Source organism: Colletotrichum aenigma, assembly GCF_013390185.1.
Source record: "Colletotrichum aenigma strain Cg56 chromosome Unknown KSG_Cg56_contig04, whole genome shotgun sequence".
Classification (NCBI taxonomy): domain Eukaryota; kingdom Fungi; phylum Ascomycota; class Sordariomycetes; order Glomerellales; family Glomerellaceae; genus Colletotrichum; species Colletotrichum aenigma.
In genome coordinates, this window is record NW_023500910.1 from 2,718,745 (window position 1) to 2,733,400 (window position 14,656).

General features: G+C 54.3%; 3 protein-coding genes across 3 annotated transcripts; 1 reads left to right on the forward strand and 2 right to left on the reverse strand.

The window, feature by feature from the left end:
- Positions 1 to 147: 147 nt before the first annotated feature.
- Positions 148 to 2,082, reverse strand: CGCA056_v006621 (uncharacterized protein; the record flags this gene model as incomplete). The annotated part of the gene is made up of 4 exons (XM_037321870.1): positions 148 to 331; positions 393 to 1,366; positions 1,415 to 1,610; positions 1,670 to 2,082. The coding sequence occupies 4 exons, from the start codon at positions 2,080 to 2,082 to the stop codon at positions 148 to 150; spliced, it is 1,767 nt and encodes a 588-aa protein (XP_037179241.1).
- Positions 2,083 to 3,003: 921 nt separating this feature from the next.
- Positions 3,004 to 7,361, forward strand: pcp1 (Spindle pole body protein pcp1; the record flags this gene model as incomplete). The annotated part of the gene is made up of 2 exons (XM_037321871.1): positions 3,004 to 6,989; positions 7,055 to 7,361. 2 exons carry the CDS (start codon positions 3,004 to 3,006, stop codon positions 7,359 to 7,361), a joined length of 4,293 nt encoding a protein of 1,430 aa, XP_037179244.1.
- Positions 7,362 to 8,475: 1,114 nt separating this feature from the next.
- On the reverse strand, positions 8,476 to 10,405 carry casA-0 (Metacaspase-1; the record flags this gene model as incomplete). The annotated part of the gene is made up of 7 exons (XM_037321872.1): positions 8,476 to 8,501; positions 8,553 to 8,722; positions 9,115 to 9,553; positions 9,603 to 9,989; positions 10,057 to 10,117; positions 10,173 to 10,263; positions 10,320 to 10,405. The coding sequence occupies 7 exons, from the start codon at positions 10,403 to 10,405 to the stop codon at positions 8,476 to 8,478; spliced, it is 1,260 nt and encodes a 419-aa protein (XP_037179243.1).
- Positions 10,406 to 14,656: the final 4,251 nt, after the last annotated feature.

Below are 14,656 nucleotides of genomic sequence, written 5' to 3' on the forward strand. Positions count from 1 at the left end.
GGATAGAGCTATGTCTATCCAGAACACAAGAGCATCCAGTGAGGCACCCCTTCTATAGTCTAAGACATATGGGAGCAATGACGGCTGAAAAGTTTGCATTGCTTCAATTCGGACGATGTGCTAGCCTGAGGACATTGATTCCACTCATCACAGTGGCGTGTAGACCATCTCATCATTCGATGGAATGAACCTGCAGCTTTTCCGATCAAACCGCTTGAAAAAGAGTCCTGTGTCTGTAAACATGGCGCCTGCCGCCTCGTCTGGATCCCGGATAAGCTCGAGACTTGAGGCTTTAACAAGGGAAAAGGTTCCCTGCATGTTCGGAGGTGTTCTTCTTGGGTGTTAGTCTTGGCGCATCACTCTCCACTCCAAAGGTTTAGGAGGAAACTCACAACAGCCTGTAGTAGAGAATTGAACCTGAAGGCGGCACCTCTCCGTCGATGACGACTGCCACAAACCCATACCTGCCGTGTCTGACGACATGTCCAATTTGGTATTCCATGTGATTCTGGGGTTCGCGGAGTACGGGCCGCTGCTCATCAGCCCGTCTTATAAGTCGAAGTATATACTCCGGGTTAGGCGCGGCCAGGAAGACATCTCCATGGGGCTGAGGACGATTGAAATAGATCTTTTCAACCAGCCAAGCATCATCAAACCTCAAGGAGTTGAAACGGAGTGCGAAATGCGACGTAACGTCAACAAACGCTCCTGGATCGAGCAGTGTTGTTGCCCATGCAGCGGCGTACACAGATAACTCCATGTTCTGAAGAGGTGTACCGGTCCTTAGCCCGGCGAGTCTCTCAATCGAAACATCTTGGGAAGTCATGACGAGATTTGTATGCCGAATATTGTGAGCCAACCGCCCGATCATTGTCGACACGGCTGCGGGCGCCATTGTGTCGACATCTAGGCTACGCCATCCCACCTGAGATATAAAGTGCCGAAGAGTCTCTTTGCTGAACTCTTCGTCGCCCCCATACGGGTCCAGATACATTCTCTCAAGCGGCTTCTGGGTATTTGTCAATGTAGACCCGTCAAGTCTTGTATCTTTGGTGGCAAACACCATTACGAGCACATGTCCCGGGAGAGCGCAGCAGTGAGCGTTGATGCCTATTCTCTCCCCAATGCAGCAGAAGATGGCGGCCGACACCATAGGTAGTGATTGATGAGCCTCATCGCGCAGCGCATGTCCGATGAGGCAGTTTCGCAAATTGCGGTAATTTGTTTCCGGATTGCTCATACCGGTCAAATTCTTTGATCTGAGCCATCTATTCAATGCCAATGCCTGATCGCGGATGCACATGCCGCCGAAGTCAGGGTGGTCGGTGATGAACTCATCTGCCAGCACATTCAGTGTTTTAGAAACCTATGATCTGTCAGCCAGCAGCCACAAAGGCGCAGGGGTGAGCTTTACATCGTCAACGTCACCAACGTCATCGGGGAGGACAAACATGTCAAACGCAGCCAGGGCACGCTCCAGCCTGCGAGGGACGACTCTTGGGGTCTGGTTGGTTCTCCATGCCTCTTCTGCTTCCGAACTCCGTAAGCTGTCCCATATTTGAATGGCGACGCCGCGGCGAATGCTGGCGAGCATTGCGTTGCTAAAGTACCTGATGCCGATTAAGTCAGCCAACAGCAATCCAACGTCAAACTCGCACGTGTCGCATACCTCCGAGATAAGACATCTTCGGCCAGCTCAGGCGTCTGTGCTTGATTTAAGAGGAAGTCTTTCGCATCGAGACCCAGCAGGCATATCTCTTCAAATTTCTTAACCCGGCCATGCTTGGTTGCCAGAACCCCGTCGAAGAGGCTGGCAACTCTAGCGTTACGTCGCATACGGCAGAGAAAAAGACGCTTCCAGGATACCTTTGAGGCCGGCTCTAGTAATTTGTCGCGAAACCGATGTTCCGGGTGCCAATACTTGAATGAGTGCAGACAGTAGTATCGCCATAGGATAGGCTCGTTGGCGAGGTGGTGTAAGCGTCTTGATAAAGGGTGAACAGAGAGCAGGGTGTCCTCTGCTGAGACGTAGTGAAGGATCTGGAGAAGTATCTCATCCGGGACCTGGGCGAGAGAGAGCATGGCGGCGGGAGGGGCCAGGGGCCACACAATGCCTCACCGTCGGAAACCCGAAGATCGGAACGGATGACGGCAGTGAATGCGGCGGAGTCTGCAAGACTTATACCAGCGCCCGTGTATGGCAAGGGAAGGTGCAGGCGTAAGTTGAACGTCCCCGATTTCGAGGAGGGTGAGTCAAAGGCCAGGTTGTTCGTATTAAAAGTCCTGTGCAACGGTGGCTTGGAAAGCGACATTGGTGAAGAGGTTGACTTTGGAATGCCGCTCCCAGCTGAGTGGTTGCATCACAAATCAAAGTCTCTTTCCCACCTCAAGTGTCTCAAGCTGTGGCGGTCGCATAAGCTGCCCGCCACACACAGGGCACTCCACGTCGCTGCTCTTCCGTTGACGTCGGCCGTCACCATGGAAGGGGAAAAAAAGAAAAGGGTGGATCCAGCTTACTGTGTGGGACACTACCTTAGGTACCTATCATTGAGCATGCGCTGCGGGGAGGCAAGCATAGGTACTGTGATTGGCTGAGTGTGGGCCGAAAGCAACTCACTTTGGGCACAAAGGCTGGAGGGAAAAAACTGTGCCCGGGCGTCCCCAGCAAAGTGAGGTGTGCCCGCGCTATTCCCAAACAGGTATCCAGTAAACAACAACGCGCCAACCCGATGACCGCGAACCCTTGGGTCCAGGGTACACCTCGAATCCCACTTTCAACACCGCGACTGGCCGGGCTCTAATTATCACGATCCAGGCTTTGCTCTTATCGCGCAGTTACTGCTCTACGTCGCTTCGATTTCCTGCTTGCTTTGTTTTGCATCAGCGCCTGCTCTTCAGACCTCCTACATTCGGCCCCCCAAATTAGTGCCATGTTCACTACCACGAGACCACATTTCTAACTCGCGCATCCATTGACCCCTCTGTTAGTCGAACGCGGTCGAGATGGTCCAACCTGGCGTCGACGGCCTCGACACGCCGCGCACAAACGTTGGCGACGCGACATATCTCAGACAGCCAGACTTCGATATTTCGCAAGAAGCCTCCTTCCAGTCACCGGCAAAAGGCAACAACAACTTGCTCCAGCAATTGCGCAATGGCCGTTCTGGCGGCATCAACCTTCGCACCCCGCGGGGTCGCGCTCCCTTCATGGACCGAAAGAACCTGCCTGCAGGGCTGGGAGGGGCAGAGTTCACCCCAATGCTCAAGTCTGCAACAAGAAATAGCGCGCGCCGCGGCTTCGGCAAGGAGAACGGCGCCGTGCCCAACACACCTGCACTCGATCAGCTCGATGGAGACATGACGCCAATTCCCAATATCGACACCTCCATGTACCACTCCCGTTCTTTTGCGGACCGCACACCGCTCCCCGAAGTCGATAGTACAAGCACGACATCTACACCGCTAGTCGTATTACCACGTCGAGATGGCAAAGGCCCGTTGCAGGATGGTAATCAACTCTCGCTACGAGAGCAGGAGAACGTCATCGATAAGATCGAAAAGGAAAACTTTGGCCTTAAGTTGAAGATTCACTTCCTCGAGGAGGCTCTGCGGAAGGCCGGCCCCGGGTTTAGCGAGGCCGCTCTGAAGGAGAACACGGATCTCAAGGTCGACAAAGTGACAATGCAGAGGGAGCTCCACAAGTACAAAAAGCATCTGACTTCGGCGGAAAAGGACCTTGAGAGTTACCGTCAACAAATGATGGAGCTGCAGGAGAAGGCCAAAAAGAAGTATGCGGACCAAAAGCAGCTGGCCGAAATTGAGCGCCTGCAACGCGCTTTGGAGGACAGGGAAGCCGACCTTGACGACATGCAACGCCAACTGGATCGGGATCAACAAGACCAAGGCCAAGTGGACAAACTTCAGGACGAGGTTGGCGATCTTGAGGCCGAGATCCGCGAGAAGGACCGCATCATCGGCGATCATGAAGACGAAATTGACGATCTCAGGTCCAAGTTGGAGGACATGGAAGACAAGATGAAGGATACACAACGGCGGATGATTGAGCTTGAGCAGAATGCGCAATCTAAGGACGATTTGGATGATGCTAGAGATACCATTGACGACCTGGAAACGAACGTGCGCCGATTGGAGGAGCAAGTCGACGAAATGAAGGGCAAGCTGAACCAGGCCATTGCGGACAAGGAGCAGGCCAAGGGCGACCTCGATGAGCTTCAGGAGGAATTGGCGAACAAATCTGTCATGACCAAGGGCCTCTCCCGCCAGAAAGAAGAGAAGCTTCTGCGGTTACAGGCTGAGCTGGAAGAAGCAGACACGAGGTTCGCGGATCTTAAGAAGCAACTATCCGACGTCGTCAAGGAGAATGACAGCCTCAAGGCCGCCGCCAAAGAAAGTCTGCGCGAACGCGAAGCTGCAGACCGAGAAAACCAATCACAACTTGGAAGGATCGAGAAGCAGCTTTCTGATATGACCAGAGAGAAAGATGAACTGAAGGCAGCCGCTCAGGAGGGCCGCCAGGAGCGAGCACTTTCCGACCGGGAGCACCAGTCGTTACTCAATCAGGTGGAGGACCTTCGGAGCGAATTGCAACAAACGTTGGACGAAAAGAACCTATTGCAGACTCGGCACGAGGCATTGACAAACGAGTCAAGGTCTTTGCAACGCGACGTGGAACGCCTTCAGCAGTCTGTTGACGAACTGGAAGAGAGTCTCGCTCAGGAGAGAGACCACGCCTTGGAGATTGAACGTGACATTCGCAGTCAGTACAGGGGCGAGATCGACCGACTCAACGACGAGATCTCCGATCTACAAGCCGAGATTCGCGAGAAAGATAACCTTTACGATAATGATAGTGAAAAATGGGAGACTGACCGTCAAACACTGGAGTCTGGACGAAAACGGGCGGAAGAAAAGGCGGCCGGGCTAGAGCGAACTATCGAAAAGTTGCGCGAAGCAGAGGGTAACCTGTCGTCAAAGGAATCAAGATTACAGAAAGCTCTTGAGAGCGAAGCCCAGCGCCACAAAGACGAGCAGGCATCTCTAAGCCGACAAATCAATGATCTACAGCAAAACCTCGAGACACGGCAAGCCATGCTCACGGACCTGCGCAACGAGCTCTCCCAAGTTCAGGACGAACTCCGTCAAACGCAGCTCGACTACCAAGCGCAGACAGAGAGAGTCGAGGCACTGGAGGACGAGGTCGAAGTCTTGCAGACAACTCTCGACGAGGAATCCGAGCACTCTCGGGTGGAACTTGAGGCGGCTAGGACAGAATGCGATGCGCTGAATCAACAACTGGATGAGCTTCGCCGTTCAGCAGATCTAGCTCGAGGCTCAGCATCGACTTCACAGGAAAACGCTACGAAGTCCAACCAGACAATAGACCGCCTCCGAGCGCAGCTTGACGAAGCAACCTCTCTCGTATCCAAGTTGAATGGGGAGAAGGAATCCCTCCAAGATCAAATGCAGAAACAGCTTTTGGACTCAACTGCCCAGGCAACCAAGGTTTCTCGCGAGAAGCAGACACTCCAGGATCAACTTGCAAATCTCAACCTCGAGATGCATTCTTTGCGAAGCTATTTGGCCGAGGCACAAGCAGAACGAGACGAGGTCGAAAGTGAGATGAAACGCATGCACAACAACGGCGAGGAGACATTACGCGTCGATCGGGAGCGACTGGACCTGAGGACAGCCAAAATGAAGCTGGACAACGAGGTGCGAAGACTCAAGGATGAGAATAAGATCTTGATAGACCAGATGCAGCTGGCCGAGAAGTCTCTCGAAGAGGAGATTGAGAAGGCTGCCGAAGAGGAGGATCGTCTCAACCAGGAGATTCGTCAACTCCAGTTCAAGCTCCGGGAAGTCTCTTCGTCGGAGGGTCATGAATCCGCTGCTACAAGACGCACCATCCGCGAACTTGAGCGCCGTATCAAGGATTACGAGGATCAGTTGGCGATGACACAGCAACTGCCCGCCAACAACTCGGGTGAAGGTAACAGCGAACTATCCCTCATCCGCCGCGATCTTTCAACGGCGCGGCAGAAGGAGAGGGAATACCTCCAACGTGAGGCAGCGCACAAGGACGTCGTCAGAGGCCTCAAGAAGCAAATCACGGAGCTCGAGAGCAAAGCCCACGATGCTGAAATGTCCCGCCTGATAATGTCACCAGCGTCATCAAGCCCCTCGACTAGGAAGTCCGAGGTCGTGGAGCTTCGCCACCAACTGTCTTCGGCACAGCAGTCCATCCACGACCTGAAGACAAAGGCACGCGACGCCGAACGCAGGGCGACACAACTCGAGCGAGACTTCCAGACCCAACTTGAAGAACTCGAAGATCAAAAGCTCTCCCTCGAGCAGGCTCTTGATGATGCGGAGCGGGAGTCTGAAGAAGCCGCTGCCCTTCACGAGAAAGCTTTGGGCAGACTAAAGCAGAAGCTCGAGAGGGCTGAGCAGGATCGCCAAATCGTCGGTCATAGCCGCCGTGACGTCGGCAACATGTCATCTTCCGAGCGCAAGGATCTCCAAAATATGCTCCGGAGGACACAGTCAGAGGCTGATGCACTGGAACATGACGTGATCCAGCAGCAGGAGACCATTGACACCCTCATGGCCGCTGAGGCGTCGCTCCGGCGCAAACTAGAGAGGGCGCGCAGCGAACGCGCAGCTTACCGCCTGACTGCTGAGAAGTTGCAGAAGGATATCCGCGACCTCAAGTCTCAGGCTGCCTCAGACGCCAAGGACCAGCGCAACGTCCACTTCATCGATGAAAGAATGAGAGAGACGGACGAGGCACTGGAGACTGTCATCCGGGCAGCTGAGAACGCGGATGCGAAGCACACCAAGGAGCTTCGCGGCATGACCCTACAGATGGAGTGGATGCAGGCACGGTGGAAGCGGGAAGTCAGCTTGCGTGCGGATGCTGCATACGCAAAGAAGTTCTTGCAGCTGGAGCTCGATGTTGCTAATGCATGGTACGTTTCCCTTAGTCTGCTAGCCGTTATGCCATTCGTCTCCCATACTGACAGTCAAACTACAGCAACAAAGCCCAGCTGCGCGAACTGGAGCAGATTCGGTGTGACCTGCTTGGGAGCCGCCGACCCCTGCCACCGACATCCTCGGCGCTCGCGAAGAAGGGCACCACCGGCGGCGCCGGTCCCGGGCGACCGACGCTCAAGACGGTTGCGACGATGGCGCGCTTCATTGCCCGGATGCGCATCTCTGCGCGCGAGTGGGCCAAGCACGAGGCCACGCGCCGTAAACTGGCGGATTGCGTCGACGAGATGCGCAAGACCAAGAGGAGGAAGCAGCTCAAGGTGGTGTCAACAGGTCACGTCGAGGCCTGATGGAAACTCTGCCCACGGATGGTCCTGTGAAAGGTGTTGAGGAATGGCGACAAGTGCTCCTCAAAAGGGATTGTCTCAATAGTGCCTCTCTCTTTCTCTCTCTCTATTGGGCCGCGTTGCAGCCGAGCTGAAGATGCAGCGGCATGATCGGGCATCCCTTCACGCATATCCGCATTAGCATGGTGTTTTTCTTTGGTTGTTGTGTTTTTCCCCCTTGTAGTATTGCATATTGCTGCAGACCCTTGACGTTGCAGCGGGAGCGAACGAACGAAAAGGAGTTTGGTTTGCGACCCTCTTTCCCTATTTGACCATGATGGTGGTTTGGAGAAGGGCCGGGCTAGCTTAAAGGGGACAGACAGGATAGGTGGCTAGGGGGTTTGATGGGCAACACAACTCTGGACGATTATTGGCTTGCTGTTCACTACTACCCATCACCGTTCTCATTTGTCCAGCTGGGCAATGCTGGCAATGCATCAAAAACGGTTTCCTGTTGGTTAGTCGGGGTCGGTTGGATTAGTGAGGGAATGGAGAAACGGGAGTCTGGATTGGTTGTTTTACTCGTTTGTCTCTTTCTTATTTTCTACCTGTTTCCCAGTGCGGCATGGTGGATGACAGGTTGCATCAACCGTAGATACCTAAGACAATTGGTTTTCTGGATTCCAACATACATGCGGTCCCCCGTGCAAGCTTCGCTCCAGACTAAGCAGGTCCAGATTCTCACACTTCTCTTCGCACTATCGAGTCCGGATGGGATGAGGTGGTGATATGGCAGGAAGCGTTCAGTTTAGTGTAGGTTTGCATGATGGCCAGCAAGCGCTTCATCGCTTCTGAAAACTCGAGCAGCTTTTGTGAAATTCATTTTTACAAGCCACCGAATGAGGGAGGGATACACTGTGTCTTGTACCACCAAGGCAACAACCAAGCGAGGTTGCCAGCAGCAAAAGCATTTCCCGGAATACCCCAAGTTCCACAGTTTTCGCCAGCCCAACCTTTCTCTTTTCGTTATGATCTCCGTGTCCACCTACCACGTCTTTCAAACCTGATTATAGTCTTTCGAGGCCGAAATAGGGAACAATGACATATACAGGGCGGACCGGCCGTTACGTGGGGTATATTACATGACGAACAGAAGATTGGTGTCTTTCGTGCGGCGTTAGCATGGGTGTTTCATACGTGCGTGATATTGCATACTCAGAGGGTGACTGCAAGACAGCTGCGGCTTTTGCGTATAGCGAGTGGCAAGTTCGTCGCGAATGCTATTGAGAAGCTGTACGTAGCTCTGTTGGGGATTCTTCTTGAGCGCTGTGATAAAGGCCCAAGACATGGCGCCAGTGGCTTGAGCAGCAATCGTTGCATCGGCCCTAGGTTACAGATTAGTGTTCGCGTCCTGCAGGTGCACAGGGAAAGGAGACAAGATTGGTTCCCTGCCACACTTGCGGCTTGAGAAACAAGAAACGACCGAACGTGACTCGTCGCCCTAGACACAATGGTGCACCGCAAATACGGTTGCGCCTTGCTCTAGAGCGTGGGTGATATCGCTGGCCTGCTACACTGGTCCCATAAATATGGACAAAAACAGCCACCTGAAGTTACTCGCTTTGTACAATTCGCTTGTTGCCTTCTCGCCCGGAGAAACATAAATTCAATCATAGGAGCCAACCCCAACAAGATTATGATGACGAGGTGGCTTGGATTACAGAAAGAGAAAGAAAAGCAAGGGTACCATAAGATGAAATAGAGAAGGGGGCCATACGAGGTCTGGTCGTCTTTGCTTCCCGAGAACATGACGACATCTGCTGGAGATGTCTTCGTAGCCATTGCGCGATTGTGGGCGTCTTCTCCGGTGGTGGCCTTCTTGAAGAAGCCCATGATGTTGCTTGCAACGCCACCAAGGTCGCCTTGGCTGTATGATGAAATAACACCAAGAAGTCCTTGGCCGGCTTCCTTGGCCAAGTTGGGCTCCTTGAGGATACCCTGGGTTGAGTAAATGTACGGCAAGTCGAGGGCAGTACCGGAGTGACACGAATCGAAAATAGCTGTGAGCCTCACACCAGCTTGTAGCGGCTGCACCATGATCCTGTGCATCTCATCGTCCGTGATGTGACCGGTCTGGCGGAAGTCCACGGGGTAAATGACCTCATCATACCCGTCGTCCTCATCACCGTCGAGATCTTTGGTTTGACCGCCGTGACCTGTGCGCGTCAGTATTTTAGACAGCATTCGTGCCGTATCCCGGTATACCTGAATAGTGGAAGAACAGAGAGTCATTCGGCCTCGCGTCCTTCACCAGCCAGTGCATAGCTCTGAGCAGGTTCTGTTTCGTCGGCTGGCTCATAGGGTTCTGCTGATCGTCTGTCAGGAGGACCATGTCCTCTCGCTTGTATCCGAATCGTTCCACAAGATAAGCTGACATGTTCTTCACGTCATTGATGCATCCACGCAACTGGCCACGTTGACCAAAATAATTGATACCAATCAGAAGTGCCTTTCTCCGACCAGTGCAATTGGAATATTGGAAATTGTAGCCATTAGGAGCACCATGACCGAATCCCTGTGGTTGACTCGGCGGCGGCGGCGGAGCATTGTGATTCCCATGCATGTACGCATTCGAGTTCACTGTCGGCATCCCTGTGGAAAAATGAGCACATCGGCTCGTAACGAGACGAAAGCTCTTTCAGAGCTCTGCGTGACTTACCAGGGCGGTTGTTGTAATTGGGCTGAGGCGGGTAGCCGCCATATTGCTGAGGAGGAGGAGGCTGAGCGGCATATCAGTTGACGAAGCAGGAGGCTGAGAAGAGTTTTAAATCGTACTTGGTTATATCCGTATGGTTGAGGAGAAGGCTGTTGGTAGCCGTACGCCGACCCTTGGGGAGGGTATCCATTGTAGCCTTGTTGGGGCGGGCTTTGCGACAAGATGTCAGCGTGGACGTGTGTGCAGGGAGATTTCTTGAGCCATACGGGTAGTAACCGCCCGGAGGCGCATATTGCTGTTGAGGAGGTGGACCACCCTGATATCCTCCGTAGTGACCCGGATACCCAGACATCCTGGAGGTATGGTCCTTGGATTAGGTAGGTTTGGATCGGACGGCCCGCCCGGTAGGCGTCTAAAGAACGAAAGCTCGACGAAGTGTTCTGGACGAGGATTTGCACAGAGCAAACCGGACCGGGGAATTGGAGTATCTTATAGAAAGTGCGACGATTTCGATCGAGAGACGGCGAGGGGGGGAGCGAGGAAGTTGCAGGAGGACAAGGTAGGTTGTGCGGGAGGCAGATGCGCGTGCTTGGGTCTCGGGACTAGTCGAGTGACAACGGGGCCAATGTCAGCGGTTGGTGAGCGCGAAAACGGTTCGAGCTATGGCGACGGGAGTATTCTCTAATAGCGCCAGCAAGGGCACTAGCTGACAAGCCTACCTTAAAGCGGGAGATGGGTCACGCAGCAAGGGTCGATTGGATGGTAGGCGGTATTGCTAGCTGGATATGCTTCGGCTGGCGGTTGAGGGAGTCGGCTTGCGAGAGGGACGGATCGGGATGGAGGACGTATTCGGTCGAGGTAGGTGCCTGTTGATGCAAAGACTGGTGGTATTCCAGCAGCTGGGGCGGGGAGGGAGACGAGCTGGGGGGTTGTCGAATGGCAACAGAGAAGACGACGCACGCAGAGTGTTAGCTTGCACAGTGGTGTGTGGAAGAAAAGACGCGGACGAGGAGGTTAGCGAGGGCGCAGGACAGGATTCGGTTTGGTGGACAGTGATGATGTGTGGAAGAATGTGGAATGTAGGTAGAGTGAGGAATGTGAGGAATGTGCAACCCGGCGTGATGGAGTTCGGAAGGAAGTAGAGAGACCCTACGTCGAGAGGTCAAGGCAAGCCGCCGAAGGCACAGGCACGGGCAGAAGAAGCAGACACAGACACAGACACAGACACAGGCACAAGTACAAGTACAGGCTCAGACTCTGGCGTGCCGGTGAGGTGGTGCTGGTGGTGGAGGAAGAGGAGGGGTCTTTTTTCCAAAGCTGGCGCGGTAGGTATCCATGGATGGATGGTAGTCGAGCTACCTAGGTAAGGTTGTATAGATTGTTTGGCGGGGGGGGGGGGGGGGGGGTGCTGACGCGCGGGAAACAAAGTGTACGACGACCGGAGATAGGCCAGGCCAGGGCAGCAAGGTGGGGGGACCCAAGGCAACACTAAGCAGATGGCTGCCCGCGGATCTTCACCTCATGCACGAATACCTTATGGCATATGTAGACCGTACCTCTAGGTAAGGTACCTCAGGTAAGGTAGATGGCAAGCAAGGTGGGATGAAAACTGGCACCGGTAGGTACACAATGACGAACCACTAACAAGTCTACGTAATGCTGGGGCAATTGTCGCAGGCGCCGAGGAAGCGGACGGCATGTGCCTACCGACGAAGCTGTCAAGGCAGTCACGATTGGATTTGGACGGAAGGAACGGCTCAAAGCCCAAGAGCATCTGCTAGCGGAGGTGGGTCCGAGTACCTAAGCACCTATTAGGTATGTAAGGTAGGTTCCTGCTTGCTGTTTCCCCAACCTCCATTCACTGTTGCACCCTAACGTACCTAGGTCGCAGTCAACTTTTCTCCATGGAAAAGAGAAGGAAAAGGTTGTACATACTGCACAGTACAGGTCATGATCCGTGAGGTAGAGACCGGCAGTAAGAAGTGGTAAGGCACACACAAGTCGACTATCCGTACGGATACGCATTGGCCGTACCAAGACCTTTTCCCATCCCGGCGAGAGCCGAGAGAAAGGCGGGTTCCACAGGCGCTAGCCCTCTTTAGGCCGGTCCGCAAACCAAAATCAAAGCTGCCACGCTGCCACCCCAGCAGAAGACGGGATGCGGCACTCACTGGAGCAGAGGTCGTGGGTTTGTCGCAACGGTTGCACGACCAACAACGCAGCGCGGTGCAGCAGGGCCTCCACGCCTGCGTCTGCGGTATGATATATGTATGATATGGTACAGCATGACATGGCATGGCATGGCGCGGCGTGGCGTAAGGTTCCACCGAGCCCGAATGGAATTCATACCTATCCCAGCCCAGCGGGACGCCGCCTTTCCCTCCCGTGTCCTGAGAAACCGTCCAGTCTCACGCTCAGGCGCGCTTGTGTCTCGAACCCAGTTTCCTGAGGTAAGCTACCTTAAGGTACCAGCCTGAGCCCAAGTCTTGGCCCCGGTTCCCCACCTGGGGCTGCTGAACCCTTTCCCCGGTCCAGCTGAGAGTTCAAAGCAGATGCGGAAGTGTCTGCGCCCATCAATCGTGGCTGAGGAACAACCACAACCACTTCGAGTAAAGGGGCCACCTCGTGAGAAATCAGCCGCTGTCAACCCGCGCTTCTTCCATCATCTCTGCCCTTGACGGCCTGAACATTCGGCCTGCTGAGGGCACCTTCAAGCTGGACACCTACTACCCAGGTGTCAGTCGACGGCCGCATTGCTTCCCGCCATGACAAACATGCCTTGGTCACCAGCCTTGCTGGCCCACCAAACTAGACATCAAATCCTTCTCAGCAATCCACAGAAAACATCGCGTCGCCAACTTCTTCGCGGAGAGTCCGTAGTCTAGAAACCATGCGCCGAGCTGCCAGCGTTGCATGCGTACGGATACATCACTTGGTCTTATTGCTGTCTCGATCAAACCATTAGGCCCCACTCCAAACTGTCAAGGCAATCAATCTATCGAAATGCCACAGGCCACCCACGTTCATGTCGTTAGGACCGTTTATTTTTATTTTTATTTTCTTCCCGTCGGCCCTACAGCCTCTGCGCTAGGCGCTGCAAGAGATCCGGCGCTGTGGTCGATAGGCTTGAGGTACGCAGTCTATTTTCCCCGATCCCGAAGCGGTATGGCCACGGGATTGCCGATCATTGTGGCGTACCTGACTGCTTGGGGGCGGGAGGCATCTGGCTAATGGCTGCAATTGCCAATCCCTTTCCACCAACCCCTGGCCCAGCCCAGGGGACTCCTCTGCTTCGTCGTTGGGGTTGTTGGGGTCCAAGATGCTGCGGTACGCCATGCTATCCACCGGCGCTCAAGTTTCCAATTATCCCGTCCGAGACAACGCATACAGATCTCAGGTGGACCGCCCATGCATGTTTCTACGCTGGCGTTGGCCGCGACGACGGTGTTCAGCATCTGCAAACGCAATGAGGAGCAAGCCGCTCGCGAAGAATGAATGTTGCTTGATTGCACGCGAGACGTTAAGGGTTAGTTAGTTCTCGGCTTGAAGGCCTCTGGCAAGGCAACGCGGAGACAGGACACACGATTTGGTCTCCGAACAGCTGGAGCAGCTCGGGCCGCCGTTGTCGTCAAAGTCTGAATACTCATTTGATTGGATATGAAGTTCTCGGTTTACGAGAAGAGCTAGAGACTATGCAGTCCATAACACACGCCAGACCGCCGCCGCCGCCAATGCCCGTTGAACCTTTCCGGCGCCTTGACCCAAAGCATTACCAGCCTCCCGGGACTCTGGCCGTGCGAGCTAACGAGGTTGTGCATCCAGACCATCGTGTCTCCAACCCGCATGCATCGCCCTACGTCCAGAGAATGCTGCCCTGGCGCCTCCAAGCCTCGTGGCATTAGGCTGTCACCGTCACACATTCTGTGGCATCCAACGACATTATCGAACAGCTACTTGCGAGGCTGTTGTGCCAGCCTATGACGGGTCGCGCGTCGTATCGTCAAGCCACCTAGACCCTGGCCCGCCTACTCGGGAACCTTGCATCCTCCCGCTTTTCGTCCGCCTGCGAGCCAGTGTCGCTTGTCGCACTCTCGCGGAGGTGGCTTGGAACACCTCTATTTCCGGACCTCAAGCCTGCCCGCCGTCGAGCGTTGTCTTCGAGGTGTCGACGCCAGCTCTTAGACAACGAGTAACGAGACATGTTCGGGGAAGGCTTGGCAAGCGTCGGCCAATTTCCATCTACGGCTGTCTTGCCCAGTTGCTCTGAAGTTCGGTATCACTTCCAGAGTGAGAGGCTCTGCCGAGACGATCTCAGCCTCCCAGCCACTGCGAGGCATTGTGTGCCATCAGCCAGCTTCATCGCATGGTGCACAGCATCTCCTGAACGACGTGGTGTTCATGAGAGCCACGCACCGATTCCACGACAGCAACTCATTGCAGCCAGCTGGAACTCGCACGTATCTCGCACGTATATTACACATTTTTTTTCATCATACAGAAGGAATAATGTTGGCCAGCTCGAATCATCATTGTCGATCAACGCCAATTCCATGGCGTTGGATCAGACATTCTGAAAGTTCTCGAACCCGTTCAATATAGCCCG